Raw genomic sequence first — 24,790 nt, 5'->3', positions numbered from 1 at the left:
AAAAATTATACATAAAATGTATATTATGATATATTTATATCTATAAAACAGTTATAAGTTACGGTATAGTTTGCTAAAAAATAGTAAATATCCCTTTAAAAAATATTTAAACTTTAGAATTTTTATGTGTATAGGTTTGAATATCTATAATATAGTATTATAAATTATAATAATATTTTCAACAAATAAATATCAGTAATTTACGCTTTATTTAATACTATAGTATACTAGGTACCTACTAGACTTATTTTACTATTATACTTCAGCATACTATTATAAAAACTTATATCCAAAATTTAATGTAATATATATGTATATATATACAACTTTTGTAATTTCTGTAATTTGTAATTTTCGCACCGTAAGCCCAATGGCCTGTTGCCGAGGGTATTTTTAATAAAATATATATATATATATATTATAGAACGACGTTTCAAAGGCTGTAATGTGATGAATATTGATATTTGATCTATACTAAATAGAAGGTTAAATAATGGGTGGATATCAATCGTTTTATGTAGATAAATTTAATACATAAAGTATTTACCATAAATCTTTTTAGGTCGCGCTAATCATGATCATAAATGGCTGACGTTGAATTGAGTCCCAAATATTGAATTGAGTCCCGCAAATATTTTTGGGTTATCGGAGTTGAGTCTGACCGATATTGTTAGGTTATTCGAGTTGAGTCCCTCAAAAAATGTGTGTTTGCTTAAATTAATTTTTTTTTTAATAATAATAGTTATGTACCATAAAACAATTTTTTAAAATAATAATAGCATATGAATCTTTATAGAAATCGTGATTCGTAAAAATTTGAGTAAAAAATTTAGGATAGCTCTTAAACGTCCCGTATATAGTATATAGTATATAGTATATAGTATATATATAGTATATATATATATATCCTTTACATCACACAAAACATCCAAATCTATTTTTGTTAAAAAACCTACTATATCCTACTCAATTCAAAGATATTAAGATAATAAGCTGGACTCAATTCAAACACATAAAAGTAGCACGGACTCAATTCAATATCACCGTCATAAATATATAAAAATATTTCTTATTCATTTATTTATTGATTTATTTTATAAGTATAAATTATAATGCATTAACAAGATATATTAAAATACGTAAAAGGATTCAAATTATTTGAAACATATTTTATGATTGTGACTATCAAAATATTTTATTTTTATAAGTTCTGTGGACATTGTTGAATTATATTTACTACTGATAAATTAACTAAAAAGTAAAAAAATTATAAATAAAGGTGTTGCATTATACGTGTATTAACATACATATTTTTAAGTTTAATTTTATAAGCCATTTTTTTCAATTGATATTTTAGAACTAAATTATAGGATTTACGGTAGAAACTCGATTAACCGTCAATGTCAGGACCGGGACAGTGACGGTTAATCGAATAGACGGTCAACAGAAATACAATAATACAAAACAATTAAATAAATTTCAATAAACGTATGTATTTTACTACGTAATTTTCTGACAAAAAAAAATAAATATAATAATAACAATAATAACAATAACAATAAATAATAAAATAATAATAAATACCTACTAATAATACAGTAGGCGCCGCGCTTATTAGACTCACGGATATAAAGTTCAGTTGCTTATTAGACTCAAAATCGTATGGAACGGTCCGTACATATCAAAATACATTTTAAAAAAATCGGTTATAAGACTCAACACTTCGGTTATAAGACTCAAATTTCGTTAAATAAATAGTAGAAAATAAACTTTTTTGGTTATAATTTAAAAATAAATTGGTATTGAAAAATTAAATAATATTCGTGTTGATTATTTCTAGTTTCTGTTCGTACCTTATAACGTATAATAATTGAACGTGCATTGAAAGAATGGTTCGTAAAAGTTAGAGATAAAGATGCTCACGTGTCAGGTCCTTTGCTTTGTCAAAAAGCTGAAGAATTGGCAGAAAAAATGGGGAAGGTTAACTTCAAAGCGAAAGAGGAGTGGTTCTATAGATGGAAAAAAGAGAAAATATCAATATTAGAATAAAATAAAAAACAAACTAAAATTACAAATATTTTTGAAAAGTAATTTTTCAAAATAAATAATAAATACATTTTACGTACATCCTTTATAATTTTTATAATTTTTTTGTATGTAATATTTACCTATTAAAATTTTATTTTTTTTTATCGGGATTATTAAATTTATTCAATAATAAGTATACTATAATATGTAATATATGTTAAAGTATTAAAATTAAAGCAAAATATGTTGAAAAATAAAATTTATAAATACGTAATTAATTTTTTTTTCCACTTCGCCTATAAGATTCATTCGGTTATAAGACTCACTTGATGCTGGTCCCAAAGTGAGTCTTATAAACGGCGTCTACTGTATATAATATGTAATAACATAAAGAATACCTTTCTAAAAATATTAAACAAAATAATCCGTCATCTTCTTCTCACGGTGTTATTTCAGGCCATAGTTTATTCCACCCATTCTTTAGGTCTGGTACAGTCAGAACAGCCAATGCACTGGTGACATTTAAAAAATAGTTTATTGCATTGATGATTGATATTATAAACTATTTTTATACGCATGATAACCGCCGTGTTATGTACCGCGACGATTTTATGGCGATCGTATCATTAACTTTTTTTTTGACAGTGACCGTAGACGGATAACTGAAACTGATGGTAAATCGAGTGACAGTTAAACGAGTTTCTACTGTATATTTAAAATATTATATCATTTAATACAAAATAATTATGTATTTGTACTAAATTAAATATTTATTTTTAAAGACAATTTATTGTTTTAACTACATACCTAGATTCTAGTCTAATCTCACGAATAACATATTTCAAATCATTCATTATTATAAATAGTTATAATAAACTAAATTATTATGAATAGATAGACTAAACAAAGTTTTATTAATGCATTAATATTAAGGATTTCAAGTCGGTTTCTCTGATGATCTGTATTTAACCACTAATAAATGTTCATAAATAATTTTCTGAAATAAAGAGCATCAAGGTATTAAAAAAATATATATATAGGTAGGTGTTAGTTTTTAAGTAATCGCTGATTATTATTTAGACATACATTATTGAAAATAACCTAGGTTCCATTGTAATTGAAATTTTGCATGAAATCTGGCTAAAGTTGCGTGTCGCCAGTCCATACTGAAAAAAGTGAGCATTGTAAGGGTTGATTTTTTTGTACAGTGCATACCTATTATATACATTATTAAATTATACTAGAAACCATAAAAATTTTTCTATTCAATTAACATTTATAACAAGTATCAAATGTAAATTTAGAACTTAATTTGTGTGTACAATCTTGCTTTGCATACTTTTCAACATAATGTATGTTATCACATGGTATAATATAACATGACTATTACAAGATTATAATAACAGTAAATAATATCATAGTATTATAAATTAGATGATGATCAATGTCAATACAATTGTGTATATGAAAATGAATTATTACTAGAAACACCCATTTACCAGCGATTTTATCGTTTAACTGAAGGCTAAAATTGCATTCATATACCATAGATGAAATAAAATAACAAGAAGTTGTACAAGAAGTAAATAACTAATAATTTAATCTTGTTTTTAATAATTATTCACATTTATTTTAATAATACTATTATCTATAAAAAAAAATATGGATTACTGACATAAGTGTAGTGATATTGACTATCCAGGACGCCGTGATACCATAAATTTATAATTTTTTTTTAAACCTTCTGAAGGTTATTTTATTATAACAATCATTGATCTTAAACAAACATTTCAAAAGAGTAAAACTGCACATACATATTTTTGGTAAATGTATACCTACAAGATATATTTAGTTCATTACTCAATACTCATAATGGAGATGTCCCAAAATTGTATTATTGAAAAACATTTTTAAAAATAACCAAAGAAGTCGCTATGTTGTATTGCCAAGTGTATTTCGTGATTGTATTGGTTAATTTATTGAAGTATGTTAAATTTGAATTCAATGGTAAATCATTGCATACAAAATATGATTCTGAGTGAAGTTAACAAATAATGATCCTATATTTCAAAGATTATTTTACTATATCATATTCTTACTGATATTAGTAATAAATTAGGTTGAACTAATTATTGACAAAATAATATCGCATATATTAAATAATATAAATAATTATAATATTATTTTATATATTACTAGATGGTATTTGAAAATTGTAAGTCATTACCGCATAGAGCGTTTAAAGTTAATCTAAATGTTTTAGAGTGGCTTGGTAAGGCGCGGTCGTACGCTCAATCTGTGGAAACGCACTGAGCGTACGTACCGACCACCGTTGCTAGCTCCTGGATGGGTGACCGGCTGCGACACGATTGAGCATAAAACACCTTTTTCGCAACACGATTGAGCATGAATTGTCGGCGTATCAAAGGAAACTGAAATACAAAAGAAAACCAACACGATTGAGCATAAAAAACCTTGCAACGTTGCCATTTTCAATTTTGAACTGTATATGTACAAAAATATTTAGTTAAATTAAGTTCGGTGCGAATAATTTTAAGTGGCTGTGTGAAAATTGATTCTTCAGCTTTTCTCTTGCAATTTTCTCTCAAAACTTGTGTTTCTATTTTTTCAATAGAATTTTGATCGTGTTTATGTTGTCCAGCAGTTTCAATCACTTTATGTTTATCTAAACCTGAGAACATTATTGCTGAACATTTATTATTCGTACACCTCCATCTTAAAAGATTATCTTTTTTGCGCTCTCCAATTAATTTATATTTGTATAAATTCACTAAGGCCTACTTATATTTCCCCCCGATGCTAAATGTCTAAAACGTCGTTTTGCTCCGGAACTAATTTATTGATCGATAACATTGTCGATAAAGCCGAGGAGCTCGGCTCACGGTTCGCGTCTGATATCATAATAATTGGTGTAATAACAACTGAAAATAATAAATTTCAAAATATTGTGAATATGGCAACATCACATAAAATATTCTATGCTCAATCGTGTTGCTAAAAAGGTCTATGCTCAATCGTGCTTTACCGTGGGTGACCATCCGGGATTTTTAGTAACATATCCTTGCCACACATACACAAAAACGTGTTACAACCCTACCCACTTAAAAACCTACAAACAAATATACAAAAATAACCCCTACCGTACCACCCCACACCCAATGGCCTGTTTCCGCGGGTTCCCCTTAAAAAGAAAAAAAAATGTTTTGGATTCTAAGGGAACCGACGAATGTATAAAATTATATAAAATTTAATTAATTTTTTCAATACTAATAATAAAACATAAAAAAAATGATTATACAATATGTAATTCTAGGGTCACTTAATGAACAGAAAAAAAAATAAAAAATATTAATTTGAACTAAAGTTATTCCAAAAGTCAGTTCTATCTGTTATACCTTGTATATGTATGAAACATGTAACGTAAAAAATTATGTAAAATAAGAATAAATAGGTAGGTACAATATGTGGAATACACATAGGTAATGGTCAATGCATAGAAATATAGGTGTATAGAAACAGCTGAATTACCCGGCTTTACCCGTGTATATTTTTGGTTTTTTCATATTTACAATATATTGGTGTACGCGTGATGCAAAAGATTATTTTTATCGGTAAACTTCTCGGAACAATTCTTATCTACATGACAGACAAAAAGGATAGGTTGCAGGTAGCTGGAAATCCGCGGGCCGCCGTGCGCCTGTGCCGTGCGCCCGTGCAGCACAATACGTATTAGCGTTGAACAATATTATAGTTGTTAATTACTCCACTAAAACGCAACATTTTTAATTGCACGGTGAAAATATGGGAAAAATCTCTATTCCAAATTTCAAGTTCGTACGTTTCGTTAGTTTTTGAGTTACAGCGATCAATGACTAAGTGGTAATTGGATTTTATATGTATAGATTAAGTTTTAATTTGGATGAAATTATATATTTATACAGATAATTAAAATCTTAATTATTTGGTTGCATATAAAAGAAAAATAGATATTATGATAAACTTTACATTTAACCATCTCCCAATACTAATATCCAATATTAAATAATTTACCACTGGAAGCAAACCACGCTCAAAGTCAATAGCTGAAGCATTGTTAGAGCTCCAAAAGGCTACAAATCATTGAAAGACCATCGACTTGCAATGAATCTAAAACATGTGACGTGAGAAATATCATATATCAAGATTTAGAAGATACCGGAAATATATTCACAGTGATTGTAAAAACGAAGGTACGAAAAAAAGGATAGGTATTGTCAAAATCATACATGACGCAAGATATATCTATTTCGACTATATTTACTATTTAGTGTATATTATATATATATATATATATATATAAGCTAATCACTTTGTATCAAAGCCCTTTAGCTATAATTATTTGTGTTTTATTATATCAAATGTTTTCAAATTTACTTATTATTTTTGATTTATAGTATAAATTATATTCTATAATATTTCAATATTTGACTCTGTACTTGTTTCACAGTTTATTTTGTATTAATCTGATAATAATAATGTATTACAAACCATTAAAATATATATAGTATATAAACTTACAAACATTGGATAGATTGTATGATATGTTTTACATTGAAACTTAGACAACTTAATGTAATTAGCTCTTTAAAAGGAAATTTGAATAATTAATTATCAAATTATCAAAAATGTAAACTCATACATAACATTTCTTTGGTGTGCTAATAATGAAGCAGTACAAATAATCAACAAACATATATACCATATGCATGATGTATAATGTATAGAACGGATGAAATCAAATTAATAAAAAGCTTAAAGAACAACATTTACTTATATTGGAGATTGAGACAAACTATATAAACGAACTAAGAATTATTATTGATAATAAATAGACAAATTTTCATTAAAAATACGACATTTTTTCTTTGTGATTCTTTCTATCAGATTTATTTTTTGTATAAATATAGACGGAAAAATTTGTGGTCATAATGACGTTTTAGATTTCAATTTTATGAATTCCCATATAACTAATATATTCAAAATATATTAAGTAATTAATACGTTCATTATTGTTATGTGCTGCAAACTAAATTATTTTAAAACATAATCAAAAAAATCAAGCTCTTTTCATTTCATATTTTGTTCTAATACAATTTAGAATTATATACCTATCACATTACTACTTTCGTTAATATGAGAGCGAAATTAAATGAATGCAATATACCTTAATACTTAACTTGTATATAATTTTTTTTTAATTATTAAAATACCTAACACCTAAAAGTGATTAATGTAATATAAACAACTGTAATAATATTCAAGAGTTTTAAATCAAATTTAAATTTAAAAAACTTTATTGTTTTTGTGTTTTTTTTTAAACTATAAAGTAAAAAGTTCTTATATGTTAATTTCTAAAAATATTAATCTAAAATCACTCCATCCATCAAAACTTATAATAATAATACAACTTAATTACCCATGTAAGAATTAAGTTTGCAACTAATTATATAAACAATGTTATTGACCAATGTTTATTACAACGATGACCCATGATTATTAAAATAATTCTTATTTTTTTAACTTATATTTTTCTGTTTCTAAAATATATTGTTCAAAATTGAATTTCACCAAAATTATATTAATTTATATAAAAGGTTTAAATTTTATTTTGATTTCCAGTTTTTTATGAACTATATACATTTAAAATGAGTTAACGAATAAAGCCGAATTGTTTAATACATTTATATACGTCGGTTTTGTTTAATGGATTTTGCATACAGTTAATCACTTGGCCTTCATTATTTATTTATAAATCCCATAAAGGCGTAAAAAACAATTCCCATTTTGACGTCTTTAAACGACGACCACCGCTTACTAGTATGAATGCTTCACGGTAAAAGGGTTAATTGTGTTTTTTTTTTATTAATCAACTAGCTAAACTACCTATTGAGTATTATAGACACCCCCTTTTTTGGACGTAATTTAATCGAAATTATTCAACCGCAGTTAGTTACATGGGGATAGATGGCAAAAAAAATAAATAAAAATGGTCTCTTATTTTTCCTTCCTTCCTCCTCACAAATACGAATATCCTTTGACAGTATAATTAATCAAGTCAGATAACACGCCGGCCAGCTGCCCGCAGCCACTTTGTTAAAAAGTATTAACTTGGTTTTGAAAACCGGCTAATTTGTGAGAGTGTTAGTAGGGAATGGGAAAAATGCAACTGTCTTAGACACATCTGTATGGTACAAGTTATTATATTTATGCTCTTATGGGTTACAGTGTAAAACTGCCTGTATAACGTTCATCTAAGTCCTCTAATACACGCAATAGTATACAATATTTTATATCCTACAAACCATACCTGTGGTACTTAAACAGTTTTCTTTGAAACTGCCTACAAAGTAGTTAATGTTGTACACTCTGATAATTTATTATGTTTTATACACAAGTAAACAGTACTTATATCATAACGTAAAAAATATAAACTATTTTGTTTGGATAATATAATCAATAATCATTATTTCCTGTTTTAATAAACGAAAAAATAACAACACATAATAATATAATAAAATGGAATTACAATTTTAAAACATTGTCAGATAAGAGTACTCAAAAATGAATTGCTAATAATTATTATATTATGTAATTTTTCACAAATTTATTCATATTTTAATTTTAAAACTATTTCAAATCACTGCAGTTTGATAATCATTTAAAAAATTATAATAACATTATTATATATGTATGTATATATATATATTTTTTTTATGATTTATATTACGCATATTATATCTTAGGAACTTACGACGTAATATATTTGTAACTTTAATTTATCTTAATTTCAATCTTAATATGCATTCTTATGTTTCTAACCAAATCTTACAATTATTAATTTAATAGCTTAAAAGTATCCAACACATTTTCACATTTTTTTCTATGTCTAGAAAATGTTAATATTCTTCTCAGAACTTAAAACATTGTTTTTTTCTATAAATAATAAAGAATAAAATGATTTTTGAAGTATATTTTCGTGGTATTGTCGGTATAATGATTAGGTAAATTATATATATATATGTATATTATACCAATATATAAGAAACCACTAATACCTTACTGCCAGAATAATTAAGAAGAATAAACAAGTATAATATTATTAGAGATAGGTACACATAATGTGGATGGTTAATGGTTATGCATATATTATAAAAAAGGTGGAAATATATTCTACTCTGCTACGTTGTCGAAATAATAAATTACCATATACCTAACCTAAATCCTGCAATATTTGTATAACGAACATAAATACATTATAACATGTCAAAACCACATGAACTGAATAATCTGACGTGAATTATTAGTAAAAATTATAATTTTAATTGTTAGCTCTAATCAAGTCTTATGTAGTACGTATGTAGTATTATTTATCACCACATACGTAAAAAATACATTAACCGGTATATATATACATTCCAATTTAAACGTGAACAACAAGCTTATTCAATATTCAGCTTAGTAGATCAAAATTAAACAAGAATTTCTAATCAAAATTGTTACCCACGATAAAACCGTTAGTAATGGGTAATAATAGAACACAGCATTTATTTAGTATAAAACTGTCAGAATTGTTTGAATATATTTTAACACTCATTGATTTTATATCTATATCTATAACAATCCAAAACAGAACTGAAATAAAGTTATTAAGACAAACCCTTAACGTACTCATACTTCTGGTTCCATTTACGTCTAGCTTACTAGAATTATAAAAAAAAATTGAAAATGATTTCAAAAATATTTTTTAATAAGTACATGAAATTTAAATTTTAATGAACTTGAATATACCAGCGTAAAATCACAATTTTTCATCAAAGGAAGTTTTTTAATTGTAATTCAAAAAGTTATGAAGATACTTGAAACATTCCACCGATATTACAATTATCATTAAATTAATTCAATAACATGTTCAAAATGTCAGGTTAATTTAAAAGGTATCAATAGGCATTTAAAATTTTTTAGACATGGTCCACAAACTTGAACATTTAGTAGGAGATCCCATAAAATTAGTTCTCGTCGCAAATTAAAAATATTAAAAACACTTAAATGCATTATTTTTTATAAGCATTTACAGTTAATATTTTGCAAACATTTGAAGATTTTAAAATATTTTATTATAAAAAGTGTATTGAATGTTCAATATTTATTTTACAGTTTGATAAAAAGTTAATTAAAAGTCATAATTATTTCACTAACATTGAAGAATATAAAATAAAATTTAAAAGGACGTTTTTATAAACATTAGAAATTTAATCTATAAGACAATATACATAGGATATTTAAACAAAGCATTACCAACGGTTTAAGTTGGGCGTCACGCGTTTGGGCGAATTTTTAAAAATTGCAATGTGTTTGGGCAATTTAGCATAATGCGTTTGGGCGAGTGATTTTAAAACATTGTAATGCGTTTGGGTGACCATTTTTTTTATTATTTATTTTGAATACCCTGGGATGCTGTATTTTATCAATCCATTTTACCTCTTATTTTGACAGACTTGGGACTGTCCATGAATTCCACGGGTATGATTAAAAATGGATTGTTTATATTTTATGTGTGTGCGCGTGAAATTAAAAATTGAAATGATTTAGATTTTTTATGAATGAAGTTAAAATATAATTAAAATTGAAAAAATATATTTGTTTTTTGTTTTTTCTTATAATCATTACAATTTTATCTTTAATATTGTGTCGCTGTAGCGTCCGCACTGCATGTCAATCAATTGTTTAATAATATTAAATCCTCAGTAGGTACTACGTCGAACCACGACCTTCGCTCACTGATTATGTGCAATCTAAAGATAAATGATAAACAAAATATGAAAAATAATAATCCCGATCACAAAATTCAGGAATAAAAAAAAATATATTGTCTCGCCCAAACACATTACTTTTATTATACAGGTAAAAAGGCAATTCGCCCAAACGCAAACCGCCCGTTTTAGTTACCTATTTTTTGCGTCTATTTTAATACTGCATAATTTCAAAATATTACATATTTATATCGTATGACGCCTTCCCTATTACTAATTTTAATCCACTCAATCTATTTTGTTTACCATATTTATATAATATGAATATATTAATTTGTGAAAACTGTTAATGTTCATTGTACTATTGTAGGTATGTTTTTATAACTTTCCATACAATATAAATATAATATCACTAATAGTAAAATAATTTTTCCATAATAGCAATATAATTATATAATAAATTATCCCAGGTACTATGTAAGTACTAAGTAGTTTATATTAAAGTCTGACAATCCATCTCCGCTCAAAATTGTTTTTTTTGTATGCAACGATTTATCATTGAATTTAAATTTAACACATCCATTGCAGTGTCCCACACGAAAACAGTGAGGTACTATCGACCTTACTGTAAAGCCGAGTGGCCATACATATTTTTTTCCACTTTTATAATACTTAATAATGATTTCTACATTGACTGTATCATATTTATAACTTGAGTGATTAAACTATATAAGTAATAATATATTAATATATTATATTTTATTGATACATTATAGCGTATTAAACGTCGATTTTAAAAATAATATGATAGTAATATCCTTTTAAGTTTTAATTTTTTTTTTCAGTGTATTTTCATAATATTTAGTAGTATATTCTAAAGTAATTAAAATTTTAAACTACATTCGTAGGTAATTGTTTATTTTATTAGTCCTGGTCGCTAAAATCTTCAACAAATCTTTTAACTACTCAATAAGATAAAACATTTTAATATTTTCTTATTTTTACATACCTATAGTGACAAACAATAGTATTTAATCTACAATAACTTGATACAATACATTATTTTAACTAAACAGAAAACGCATATAAGCTTAAAGGCCAAATAAATGCATTCTAGTATCACTCAGTGGATGTTATTTTATTTCTTTGTTACTTTCTTGGGTATAAGATAAGGTAAAATTTATAAGTAGGGCATTGAAATGAATAAATTAATTTTATTTTCATTCCAACTATTTTTAAATTAAAATACAGGGGGGAAAGCAGAATGATCATTCATGTAATTTCCCACAATATATCATATAAATTATTTATGAACTGTGTTTGTTAAGATTGCAGAACAGTATATAAATGTCGGTCGCCATTGTTGATATATTCCAGTTGACTTGAAAAAATATGTTTTATAAAATTTTGTTGACTATAATAGTATCTGTTTTGTATTTCTTAAATATTTTAAGGTTCTATTCGTGTTTTAATAATTCAGTGCAACTTTACAGAATGGTAATCCACACAGTTACTTAATCAGGAGTATTGTTTTTGAATGTACTGAATAATAGTGAATATTACTCGCACAATGTGATTTTTTTTTGTTAATATCCAGTACACACGACATTTTACTCACCATAATTACTGCATATTTCTTTAATTTCCGGAGAGAAATAATGAAATTGAAGTAAACGTATAAATTTCAAATAATATTTAATAAAATTATTATAATTTATAGGCATGTATAATTATACTAATTTAAAATTGTATCTATAATAATACTTATATTTTATAAATAATACATTTTTTTATGTAAATAATATAAAAAAATTGTAACCCAATGGCCTAGCTATGTCGCCGATGATGGTAGATTTATGTTACTAAAATAAAAAAATAAAACTTATATTTTTTGTAAATTATAAACATATACATGTTTTATTCGGCTATTATGATGTATTTGTATTTATACTTTTGGTATTTTAAATTTAAATATTGAATTTCTTTTTCTTTTTTAATAACTCAAGTTACCTACTTACCTATGTATTATGTTCTTGTAGTTTTGCAAACGCGCAAGTAACTTAAGTCGATTATTGTAAATGGTTATTGATTTTAGTAATAAATGCTATTTAAGATAAATTTTTTATTTGTTTAATGAGTAATGACCATTAAATTTAGGAACGAATAATTAACCTGTAACTGTAAGTCAACTCATTAAATCTACACGAATATATTCAATAAAATCATGAGGAGTTTCTATACTTACTTATAACAAATAGTTGTATAAAATAAATTATAATATATTATTTTAATAGGTATTTAAATTAATACAACACACTTGATCACTTGGAGTGAAAGTCAATATTATGACCAACATTTAAAAAAAAATAATATCGGTTACAATTGGTATAATTAATGTTAAAAAGATGTCAACGCAATATTTGTTTCATAGAAAAAACAATTATTCATGTTAAATCTTTTTTATTTTATGATTTTAGAGTTATCTTAGAGTAAAATCGCCTATAGTTTAAATAATTACAGAGAATAGTCTTTTTGAAATTTTTGCATATAGGTTTCATATTTAGTTATTATTTGCTATAAACAAAAATTGTATACATTTATAAAGTTAAATTGTTTTGAGACAATGTTTAAACAAATTGATAATTAATCCTTCTAACATACTCTTAGTCATTTATGGCTGATTTTATTCTAAATCTAATTAAAAAAAAAGAATAATAATAATTTGCGTAGATTCGTCTTGTCGATGTTGAGCATTGGCCAAAGAGAAAGAGAGAAAAACTAACATTATGCTAACATTTTAATTCAAATCTAATCATTTAATTTCCTGTAAATTCAAAGCACACCAATTTTTGCAGTTTTTATGCATCAACAAATATTCAATTGATAATAAAAATAGATGAAATGACGTATTTGGTATAAAAATTGCATAAATTGTATAATAAATTGAAGCATTAATAGAACGTTCATAAACTATTAAAATATGAAAGCTCAATCAATATATTAGGTATAGTATGCGCACAAGATACCTGATGATAACGACGTGTTAAGAATATTTGAAATAAATTATTTGAAACGTTTTCCAATCAACACAATCTAATACTAATATAAAAATAACAAATATTTACACTTTAATTTAAATTGTAATACCCTGTGTTTTAAATTCAATATTTTATTTTTAAATCTAATATGTACAAAATTAGGACAAACGTGTAACATTTTAAATTAAAATGTAAAATACAAGTTTGTGCGAAAAAAGAACAACAACAATTACATAAATACACTCAATATTTTTTACCTCAGCTAAGTTGAAATAAATCAAAATTAAATTAAATATTCATTAAACAGCGTTAAATGTGTTGCAAGATAAATCAAATCAAATAATATTCGTTATTATTATATAGAGTTCTTCGATTAATCAGATTTCAACTTCGTTAGCAGTTCCATTATTTAAAGATTAATCGCATCAAACTTATAAGTACGAGTAAGTGTTTAGGTAAAATAAAATGAATTTGTTTTTTTTACCTAATATTTCATCATATAATATTAATAACTCGATGAATTGACGTCACACGTGAACCTATTGCAATAAGTTGATGTGTGATTAATTAACTTGATACCTTCCTTGTAACTATGTATTTTAGTGTACAAAAAATGACGATGTGTAGGTGTTATTATTTAACACATAACAAATTTGCATATTTGTAGAAACTAATTATTGTTTGGTTTAAAATATTTATAAAATACTTAATAAATGTATATAATTTTTAGTGTATCGAGTTTTACGTAAAACTTGTAATATACATTCGTAAAATAGTTAAAATAAATAAATAAAATATAGGTGTACATTTTTGTTTCTTCTTCTATAATTTTCACAATATATTATATTATTTGTATAATATATATTCGGTACTGAAAAATGTATGGATCTCGACTGAGTGGAAATCAATGTAGGACGTAGGTACATAACTTATTCAGTATTTTATAAAAAATGATTCCTGCAAAATATCTCATCCCATCTTATTGTTCCAATTTTCCAATCCTAAATATTTATCATGTGTATTCCCTTATCCTTTATTTTATATCCACTGATCTCCGCCTGTAGTCATAGTTTCAAATAATATACAAAAATATACAGCCACGCAATTAATAGGTGAAAAGTCAATTTTATAGCGAACATGAAGACATTTTTTTACTGTGTATAATCGAATGTAATAAAAATATTTATTACGTTTACCATCTAGTAAATTCATGTCGGTTACAGTTGAGTACAGCCATCCCCTCTTCCGATATTTTAACATTTATATCGTATCTTTCAACACTTCTCGGGACGGTTATGTAAACATTATATTAGGGTGTTATCCGGCTCGGTAATTGTTTACTTTAAGACATAAATACACTATTATATTTTATGTGACAAAAAATAATAATAATAAAACTACACGATGTAATAATAGATGTGAAATTAAAGTCTCTTCTAAACATCAGTAATTACTTGCAAATTATATGAGCATTATATATTATATAGTTATATAGACATTTAAAATCACGTCAGGTAATGGTTTGGAAATGGGAATCACGTGCAGTGCTTAGATTAGACGGCGATGACAAACAGACCCATTAATGTTCAAACCTATTAAACTTGTATTATTATTCAAAAACATTAGAGTTACAACTTATAATTAAGATTCTGAACGGAGCGATAAATGTATTGTTTTTTTCAATATAATGTTTATATCTTGGTGTGGCCCTTTATACTAAGACCTTCTCAAAATTTTAGAATTTTTCTTTCAAATATTTCTTACTTAACTCATTTTATTTCACTACGACGACATGTTATTTCCTATCCGTATAACACCGCTGGTTATGTCATTATGTACATATGGACTTTTAGGTTTGTTGATATAGCTTAATTTAATGTGGCAGTTTTTGATTCTATTTTTATTTTTTGTTATTAATTTGTTTAAGCACATAGGTAATCGTAATTATATTATTACAATATTATATTGAAAATCGTAAATTTTACCTGGTATATAATTGTCAAATTTTTTTATGACGACAGGCGCGAGATCACAGCTCTGCAAGCCGAAAACTACAGCTTGGAACGACAGTTGTTCAGCTACCAGAAAAGTATGTCACTCGTGCAGAGCCGGGGTACCACGTACTCGGACGATCTGGATCCGGTGGACGTCGTTGACGGCGGCTGTGTCCCGGTGGACGATCGCGAAGATCAGCCACATCATCAGCATCAGGGCAGCGTGGGTGGTGGCGGTGTTTTCTACGACGACGGCACACCCCTACAGCTGCAGTCCACGGTCGTTGTCGGCCCAGACGGCTACCCGCTGCCCCAACACCACCAACACCACCATCAACAGCCGCTCCCGTCGCACCATCAACTGCATCATCATCATCCGCTGCCGCAGCAGCACCATCACCACCACCCATGAGGTCGGCTGCCGTTCCACGAGACCGACGACGGCCACCGTCATGTGCCGCACTATCGGCACTCGGACGGCGGCGGTGGCCCGGCCACGTGGACGTCGATGGCCAGTAACGCGGTCACAACAGTGTTCAAAAAAGCCCAAAGACGTTTCAGCGTCATCCTCTACAACAACAACAATCCCATGTGAAAGTGCCAAAAAACGTACCATAACAATTTAATATCCGCTCGTATGATTTTAACTCAATACTTTTGATAATAATAATATTATTAGCCAGGTAGGTTTGTTTCCCCAACATGATAATATTACTCTTGTTACAGTTTATAATTTACTTCATTTTAAGCATTTGTCGAGTAGGCGCATTCAAATATTTTATTATATGTATTATATATTATTACGTATACCATGTATAGAATGAGTGAGCGGTAGAGAAATAGAGAGAGAGAGAGAGAGAGAGAGAGAGAGAGAGAGAGAGAGAGAGAGAGAGAGAGAGAGAGAGAGAGAGAGAGAGAGTGAGTGAGAGAGAGGAGGGATGACTAAAGAAACTTCCCTAAAACTTTCCCGCTCGCCAAACTTCAACCGAAAAAAATATAGGTACCTATAATTACCACATATTTCGAACAACTAATAAAAAAATAGCTTAACGAATATATATATATATATGTTGTTTGACACTACGTCTGTTGTATATAATATGTATATTATTATAATAATACTTATCGCAAAAATCCGACGACTTTCGTCACGCATAATGTTATAATATAGTCACATATATTAGGCGTATATTATGCATATTACGCAGGTAAAAATATACTCCTTATAGGTATAAGTGGTATAATAATAATAACCAACGTAGTGAAATAGTGCTTAAATATTGAAAAAAAATAAGGAAAATATCGTGGAGCAGAAAAATGTATGAAACACGTATTTGAATTTCATGTAAAATACCAAAACCTAATTTTTTTTTAATTACCCTAATTTTCAACAGACTTGTTAATGTACATACAAATTTAATACTGATTATTCATCCGATTCCTCGGATCAATATCTATAATTTTGTTGTTTATCTTCCACGCCTGAATACACCAAAAATGTAGAAAACACCAATTGCTATTATTCAGCTCCTACTGAATAATAAGGTAAATGCAATCAAGACTACTTCTTTCAAAATACAAATTATTTTTAAAACTTCAATATAGTATAACATCATTAAAATATTGCTGTATTAAATGTAAATATTTATTATTTTGTTATAAAATTTTTAAATTTATATGGCCTGTAACAATTTAAGTCTTCTAATCATTTCATACTCCCAAATGTATTTTCATTTTATGGCTCGAAAGACAATCGATTATCGTTCAGTATTATAAATTTTGTCATAGAACATTATCATTGTTCACTTGAAGTTATTTTTTATTTAAAATTACAATTATTGAATTACATTATGTTGGCGTTGCATAAACGATACTGTAGTTAATCATAAATTTTACCATATTATCTAAGTATAAAATCTCTTCGAACCAAAATTATAATACAATTTCAGTACCACCAAAGTGAATAGTAATCTGATTATTAAATAATATTAAATTACTGAAATCTATAAAAATAAGAACCCATTGTAATGATGATTATTGTGTCTAGGATTGAAATGGCAGTCGGCATCTATATCAATATTTTATCTTAATCCTTTTTCAAAAGAGAAAAATAAAAAATAAATGCGCAAAATGACTTTTTTCCCATCGAATAAAATATTTATTTCATGAATTTTGGATTTTATAATTTACTCATTCGCTGATTTATAGTTAAATTATAGTTATCTTCTCTCATTTTTATATCAAAGAACTGATGTTCAACATGATATTATTAATCAATAAATCAAGCATTACTATGATTTGTATAACTTTAAATTGAATTATACCTTCATTAATATAAATTAAGTCTATGAATTGAAACTAAGTCTATGTAGATTGAATTTGAAAATCATCAAACATTTCGTCTTAAATTGTCTTTTTGTATCATTAATTTTAAATTATCAGGTTAGAATAGATCTCGTTTTGGAATGAAGTAAACACTAAAATTGTATGAATAAGGATATGTTCATAGTTATATAAGTACTATATAATTTTAGATTAGCATAATTGTTTAAAACATACAATTTACATTTTGACTCCGATAAGTGATGTTGAATATTCCGTCAAGATTAAAATATCACAGTTGACCACATTAGAAATACATTTGCATAAGTCACTTAATTGTATGTACTTATACGATAAATTTTAAATCGTCATGTTTTCAATTATTTTCCAACATAAGAAACATTTTAATAATAATATTGTACATGCTGTATTCAACAATTCAACTGTAGTTTTTTTTTAAATACCTATAGGTAAGTGCTCGTACCAAATTCTGACTGAAAGTTCCGGTCAGTTTTTATATCCTTTCATTTGCAGTTTATGTGGATTTTTCATTTTTAGTTTTTCATTCATAAATTATAATTTATATTCACGTTTCTTTGGAACATCTGATTTTATTTATTTATTGTGATGCAAATGATATTAATATTTTTAAATAACGTGCGTACAGATCAATTACGTGATATATTATATTAAAATTCTATATCATCATATTGATTCAGTGGAAGATAAAGGAATAGATAATATATTATGGATCATTCAACTTATCACGATGGCCATATATTACACAGTCAGTGAAAAAACAAATCCATCCATAAACCATTTATTTTGAACCTTTCGGAAAATCATTTTGTATTGGTTAAAAACTAAAATAACCTGTGTTCTTAATTTTTAATTGATAAGTTATCGTATACCACGAAAATAATAATAAAATTTCATTTGATATTAAGAAAAGAAGTAAAAATAAAACGTAGTTATACACTATGTCTGGTATATATAGGAACGAGCCAACTTAAGACGGGGTTTTCTATACAATTTAATATATTCTTTACACGATTTGATGCTGAACTTACAGACCAAACGTAGTGAATATTTTGTAAATCATTGATATACTCGTACATAATGAACGAGAAGTATAAAATATGTACAATGGGACAATTTTTTCCTCAGAAATACAACTCTATCATTTTTTTTTTCGTTTTATTATTCATAATCTAAAATTCTAATAAGTCACAGTCTATTATGAATATCGTAAATGATATTTTTAATATAATTTAGTCATTATTACTTTCAAATGTTTTCTGGCAGTGTTGGTAAGTAAAAACAATTTGTGCTATAAAAAATATACAATACACCTCAGCATTTTACAAATAATAAATAAAAAACATTAAATAGTATTTTAATACAAAAATTAAAAATTATGTTCTATCTGTCTAAAAGCGTATTTTTCTGTTTGGAATGTAGGTGACAATAGTTGATTTATCCGAGTCACTGAAAACATTAATTTTAAAATTTAGAAGCTGACAACAAAACCTTTTGTCATACGTACCTATGTGTTTATTAATTTTACTTCCGGTATTTTTGGAATGTTCAAGTGTATTATGTTTTGCATTGAACCTTTTGTGGTTCTAGTTTTACGAATACTTTTAAAATTTAATACGAAACTGAATTTCATATGGGATTAATGTGGTTAACCTCATAAAACCATACAGTAGTTTTCAAAATTAAATTGTTATGGTGATGATTTAGAAGCTTTAGATAGTAAACAAAACTACAAAACACATTCTTCTTAAAACTATTATAATATAATCAAGTATTGTATTGCCGTTAATTGTATTTATTATATTATTTTCTGAACTAAATTTTATTCCGTTACAAGGACCTAATGTTATTGGATTTTTAGATTACAATTATACTTAATAATGTTTAGCACACGCAGGGGTCTCTGTATCTCTGTATTTCGTGACGGTCAGTACACGGACCCTCGTGTTCACTAAAATGAGCACGAAAAATTTAAGCGAAAATTCTAAAAAAAATATTTAGTACACGTTTGCGGAAAATATTTTGAAGGTTTCCGAATACGTATATATTATAAAATTATATAATAAGTATACGTACGGTAATCATAAACCTACTCGAAAAGTTTTTTTTTATGTATTCGGGACACGTATCATGCATTCAAACGCCCAAAACTACAATGGTAGGGTTTTGACTTGAATTTTCTATGGTTTTTCCCCTATTTTTGATCTAGTGTACCAAAAGAGTTAAGACACGTGTCGTCACCGTCACCATTTGACTTTACAACGATTCCATTAATCTCGTGACATACAAGAGAATATTTTTCGTCCGTTTTTTAGTTTTATTTTTTCATTTTATTTTATTTTTTACTAACATTTCGTCTTCTCAAGATCTCGTCGTGATTTCTTGTATTATTATAATGTCAGTGCATTATTAGAAATTTATTTACTGGCATATCTTATACTAGTAATTGGTATATAATATATAATATACATTATACATATACCTAATATACGATATAGAGTCACATCGTTTTATACTATGATCGATTCATACGAAAACGCATAATATCATTGTTGTATGAACGACGTTTAGATTACATTTATTTTTTCTAACGCTTTTAAGAAATTTTTAACTATATTTACTATTTGAAACTGTAAAGATTGTTCTTTTTTTAATAATTCGGTGAATTATTTATTTTTATCCGTATTTAGGACGGTGTATACCTAGTACCTACAAATAGTATGTCATATTAATAAATTATTGAATTTACTTATCTATATTATGCTACTATGCATTAGAGAGAAGGTAGTTATACGAATTGTTTATTCAGAAACGCTACAGACATATTTCTACCGCATCTCACCAATGTCATATTTTTTTAGGTATACACATAATATGCATTATTTTATCTAATATATTCAGTATATGAAATATATTTTTATTATATGTATGCAAAATATAAAATTACAAAAACTAAAAACATGTAACACCATAAGCACCCTGTGTGTGAAAGGAAACTGTAGACACCTACTTTAACATTGTACGAGAACATTTTCGATAGATGCTATTTACATTTTTAAATATTGAGCTAAGCGTCCTGCGATATGGGTATACTTTTAGTGTTTATAGTATTGGCTGCTTGTGATAATTTATTAACATATTATTAAGTAGCTGCATGAACTGTTTGCTACGCTCTTAAAAAGCACAGCAGACGACCGACAAATTACTATTATAATATTGTAATATAGTAATAACTGATTTTGTTTATAAAAAACTGTTTTTTTTTTTAACTTAATGTATTATATTATATTCTTATAAATAGTTTTATTTCAATAATATTGTAGGTACATTTTTATATTTAACACAGGACGTACACGCCATCTATATAATGCGAAAAGTGTTTTCTCCCACCAATATATATTTTGTGTCTCACATTTGTCGACGGGTCCTACAATCGAATATCCTTAAAATTCTGTTTGGTTTATCCAAGGAAGTTTTTTAGGATATAATTCCGGTCGAGCAGACATATGCGGGTGGTATCTCGAAAAAAATCAATGGGTAGAAAAACTTTTCGTGAACGTTCTTTCTGTTCCTTACAATATCCCATATATTTCACATTTACGGCGAATTTCTCAATGCTACGCCTGGCATGAATTTATATAGAATATTAATATAAAAATAAACTTATTTTTTTATAACGCTACTCTTGTACTTTCTACGTAGACGTATGTGTGTAAATCTAAGCTATAAACGTTAAGTGATCCTTAAAAGCCGCACTATTCGATTATACAATAATATATATATTTGTATGTATGTAATATAATATAACAATGTGTATTATGTATGTTTACATATATGTATATTACCATCAGCATTTTGACCACTATTTATCTGTCAATTAAAACAATTTTTAAAATAATGATTCTTACTTATAAGTACTTATTGTGATATCGATTTGTTTCTATTTATATTTTATAATCATATTATAACGTACACTATAGGTGTACGCATTTATGAATATTATTATTATTATACGCCATATAAGAATATTATGTGACGACCCATTTATTATAAACGACGACTCTAAAAATAAATTACACATTGAAATCAACACGTCCGCACCGATTTAGTCCTCCAGACCACCGGATTTTCATTTGACAATCGTCGCGTTTGACACATCCGTTTCGTGAGTGTCAACTGTCTAGTTAATAATATAATGTTCTACGATATAGACGTGCTTTATTCAGTAGTTTCTCAATTCAACTGCCACCGATAACTTTACAGAACCATTCTCGTTAGTCGTATCTACCTATACAAGATATTTTCCATACAGGAAATGCGCTAGGTATAGTACCTACCCTCTTACCAACCAATATAGTTTTGAACGAATAAATATCACTTGGAAATTAATAACCTCTCGACTATACAGATATATAACGCACGTAACCTAACAATGATGATATTATTTTATGTTGGTGATTACTAAGTGAGGTTCAAATTCAACTGACCCAACGACGACCGATGTCAACATTGACGATGTTTTTGTAATTCCTTTCGTTCGGGGACTACATCCGGTGTTACACATTGATTACATTACAATATTATTATTATTATTATTATTATGTTAATAATATTATGTTTATATTACACGATACACTTTACTGATTGATCAATATTCTTAACACAAACTTAAATTGTTCTAATTTTTATTATTATCGTTAAACATTTTAATTAAACGAAAATAATGTACTATTATTATCTAAAATAAACCAAAAATAGTCTGTTTGCTATTGTATATTCTTTTCAAATGGCCTTTTTCTTCAGCAAGATGCTAAAAACAATTTAACATAGGTACTAAATTGGTATAAGGCATTTATAATGATACTCTACACGCACGACTAAATCGCAAAATAAGTAGGTACACGCTCGATTTGCGAATTTCATGATGTGTATTTGAATTAAACTGACAAAGGTAAGTTAAATCATGTTTATACGTACCTAAAGATCCAGAAGTAAATAACAAAATAACATATTCCATTTACAATTTTTACCCACATGAATAGGTTTTTCTTCGTAGCAATGTAAAACGTTTTACTTATGGCCTGTGGTATGTATAAAATACATGCTGCTATGGTAAAAAACAAATTATGTTTTCGTTTTTATTTCATTATATTTTTACTATATTTGTATCTTTTTCGTTTACAAACACTCACAAATATTAAATCTAGAAATCCATATTTATGGGGAAAAAGGACAGAAAAAAGAGTAATTTATTATAATATATAAATACATTAATAACATTCTGAATAGTGCGAGTAAAATTATTACTTTCAAAATAGTTTGTTTATTTGTTTTTCAAGGACTTAAAAAAAAAAAAAATTGTTGAGTCTTATGTTAATAATTACACAACTATATTCTGAACAAAATGACTAGTAAAAATTTACTTGAACATTTTTCTTTTTAAATTGTCTATCATATTTTTTATGAACTCTTTTTTTAGTATACAAATTTCACAAGGTTTGGGTAACATTGTTGATATGGTATTTTCAAGATGTCAATTTTCTCAATTTAAATTCTTTAACCTTATATACATACAAGATACAAGATACAACTATATAACACACTACAACGGCACTAAAAATATTTAAATAAATGTCATTCAGAACATATTTTAAATGTGATAAACCTCACCTAACCCGTTTATCTTTTGTTTTTTTTTTTATTAATAGCTCTAAAGTGACAACTAATACAGCTCAATAAACCCGTTTATCCTGATCATAAAGTATTCAAATAAAATAAATATAACTACCTATCTTGATTTAAAACAAAATATTTTTAACTAATTTTTTTGGCTCTACTAATTATTGTATATGATACTTGTTTTGAAAAATTTTAGTACTTCGATGTCTTCTGATGACGTTAACACAATTTTGAAAAAAATAAGCTAGTTGAAAATATTATTACTAATTATTTATACTTATCTATTTACTCATTATAATAACAAAAAAAAACATAAACCTCATAAATCGAAAGATCAAACTACAACTCCAGTATTTCTGAATATTATTAATCGAGTACAAATTGTTATACTTTCAAATCAATAATCCAATTTACCATGGTCATAGAAACAGGTGATATGGGGAATAGATTGAATATTTATTATTGTTTTCTATACATAATACAATTTTCAAAATATTTCCTCTCTTTTTGAGATATTTAAAGGCATAAGAAAATTTTGATTTTTATGAGTTTTTTTTTTTTAGTCCATCAGATGTCTTTCACTCTGTCAAAAAAATTTATAAAATTTAATCAGCGTTTCTCATAAGTAGTTGTTAGTTAAAATTTAAAAAAAAATTGAACGTATTTTTATGAGCGTCTGAACCTGAAGTTAACATTTTGACAACACTTGTCAAAATCACGAAATTTGCTAACTATCTTGAGTTAGAAATGTTTTATTTATATCTAAATTTATAAAATTGAATACAAGATTCTTTTAAGTTTTTCTAACTTTAAACAAAAAGAGTTTACTGTTAACTCAAATAAATTTTTATGAGCATTTTAAGTATAGTACATACAGGCG

General features: G+C 26.6%; 1 protein-coding gene across 2 annotated transcripts in view; it reads left to right on the top strand.

Annotated features, from left to right (window-relative positions):
- The window catches only part of LOC107168011 (uncharacterized), a 126,352-nt gene extending 103,354 nt beyond the window's left edge, over positions 1 to 22,998 (top strand). For both annotated transcript variants that reach the window (XM_015517265.2, XM_089225702.1), the window contains one exon: positions 15,898 to 22,998. In XM_015517265.2, coding sequence (XP_015372751.1) covers positions 15,898 to 16,282 — 385 coding nt within the window. In that variant the 3' untranslated portion in view covers positions 16,283 to 22,998. The remainder of the gene's footprint in view (positions 1 to 15,897) is intronic.
- Positions 22,999 to 24,790: the final 1,792 nt, after the last annotated feature.

The sequence above is a fragment of the Diuraphis noxia genome, unplaced genomic scaffold, assembly GCF_037042655.1.
Source record: "Diuraphis noxia isolate RWA-SAM2 unplaced genomic scaffold, SU_Dnox_SAM2 contig0004, whole genome shotgun sequence".
In the NCBI taxonomy this organism is placed as follows: domain Eukaryota; kingdom Metazoa; phylum Arthropoda; class Insecta; order Hemiptera; family Aphididae; genus Diuraphis; species Diuraphis noxia.
This window is presented reverse-complemented; position numbering and strand designations above follow the sequence as displayed.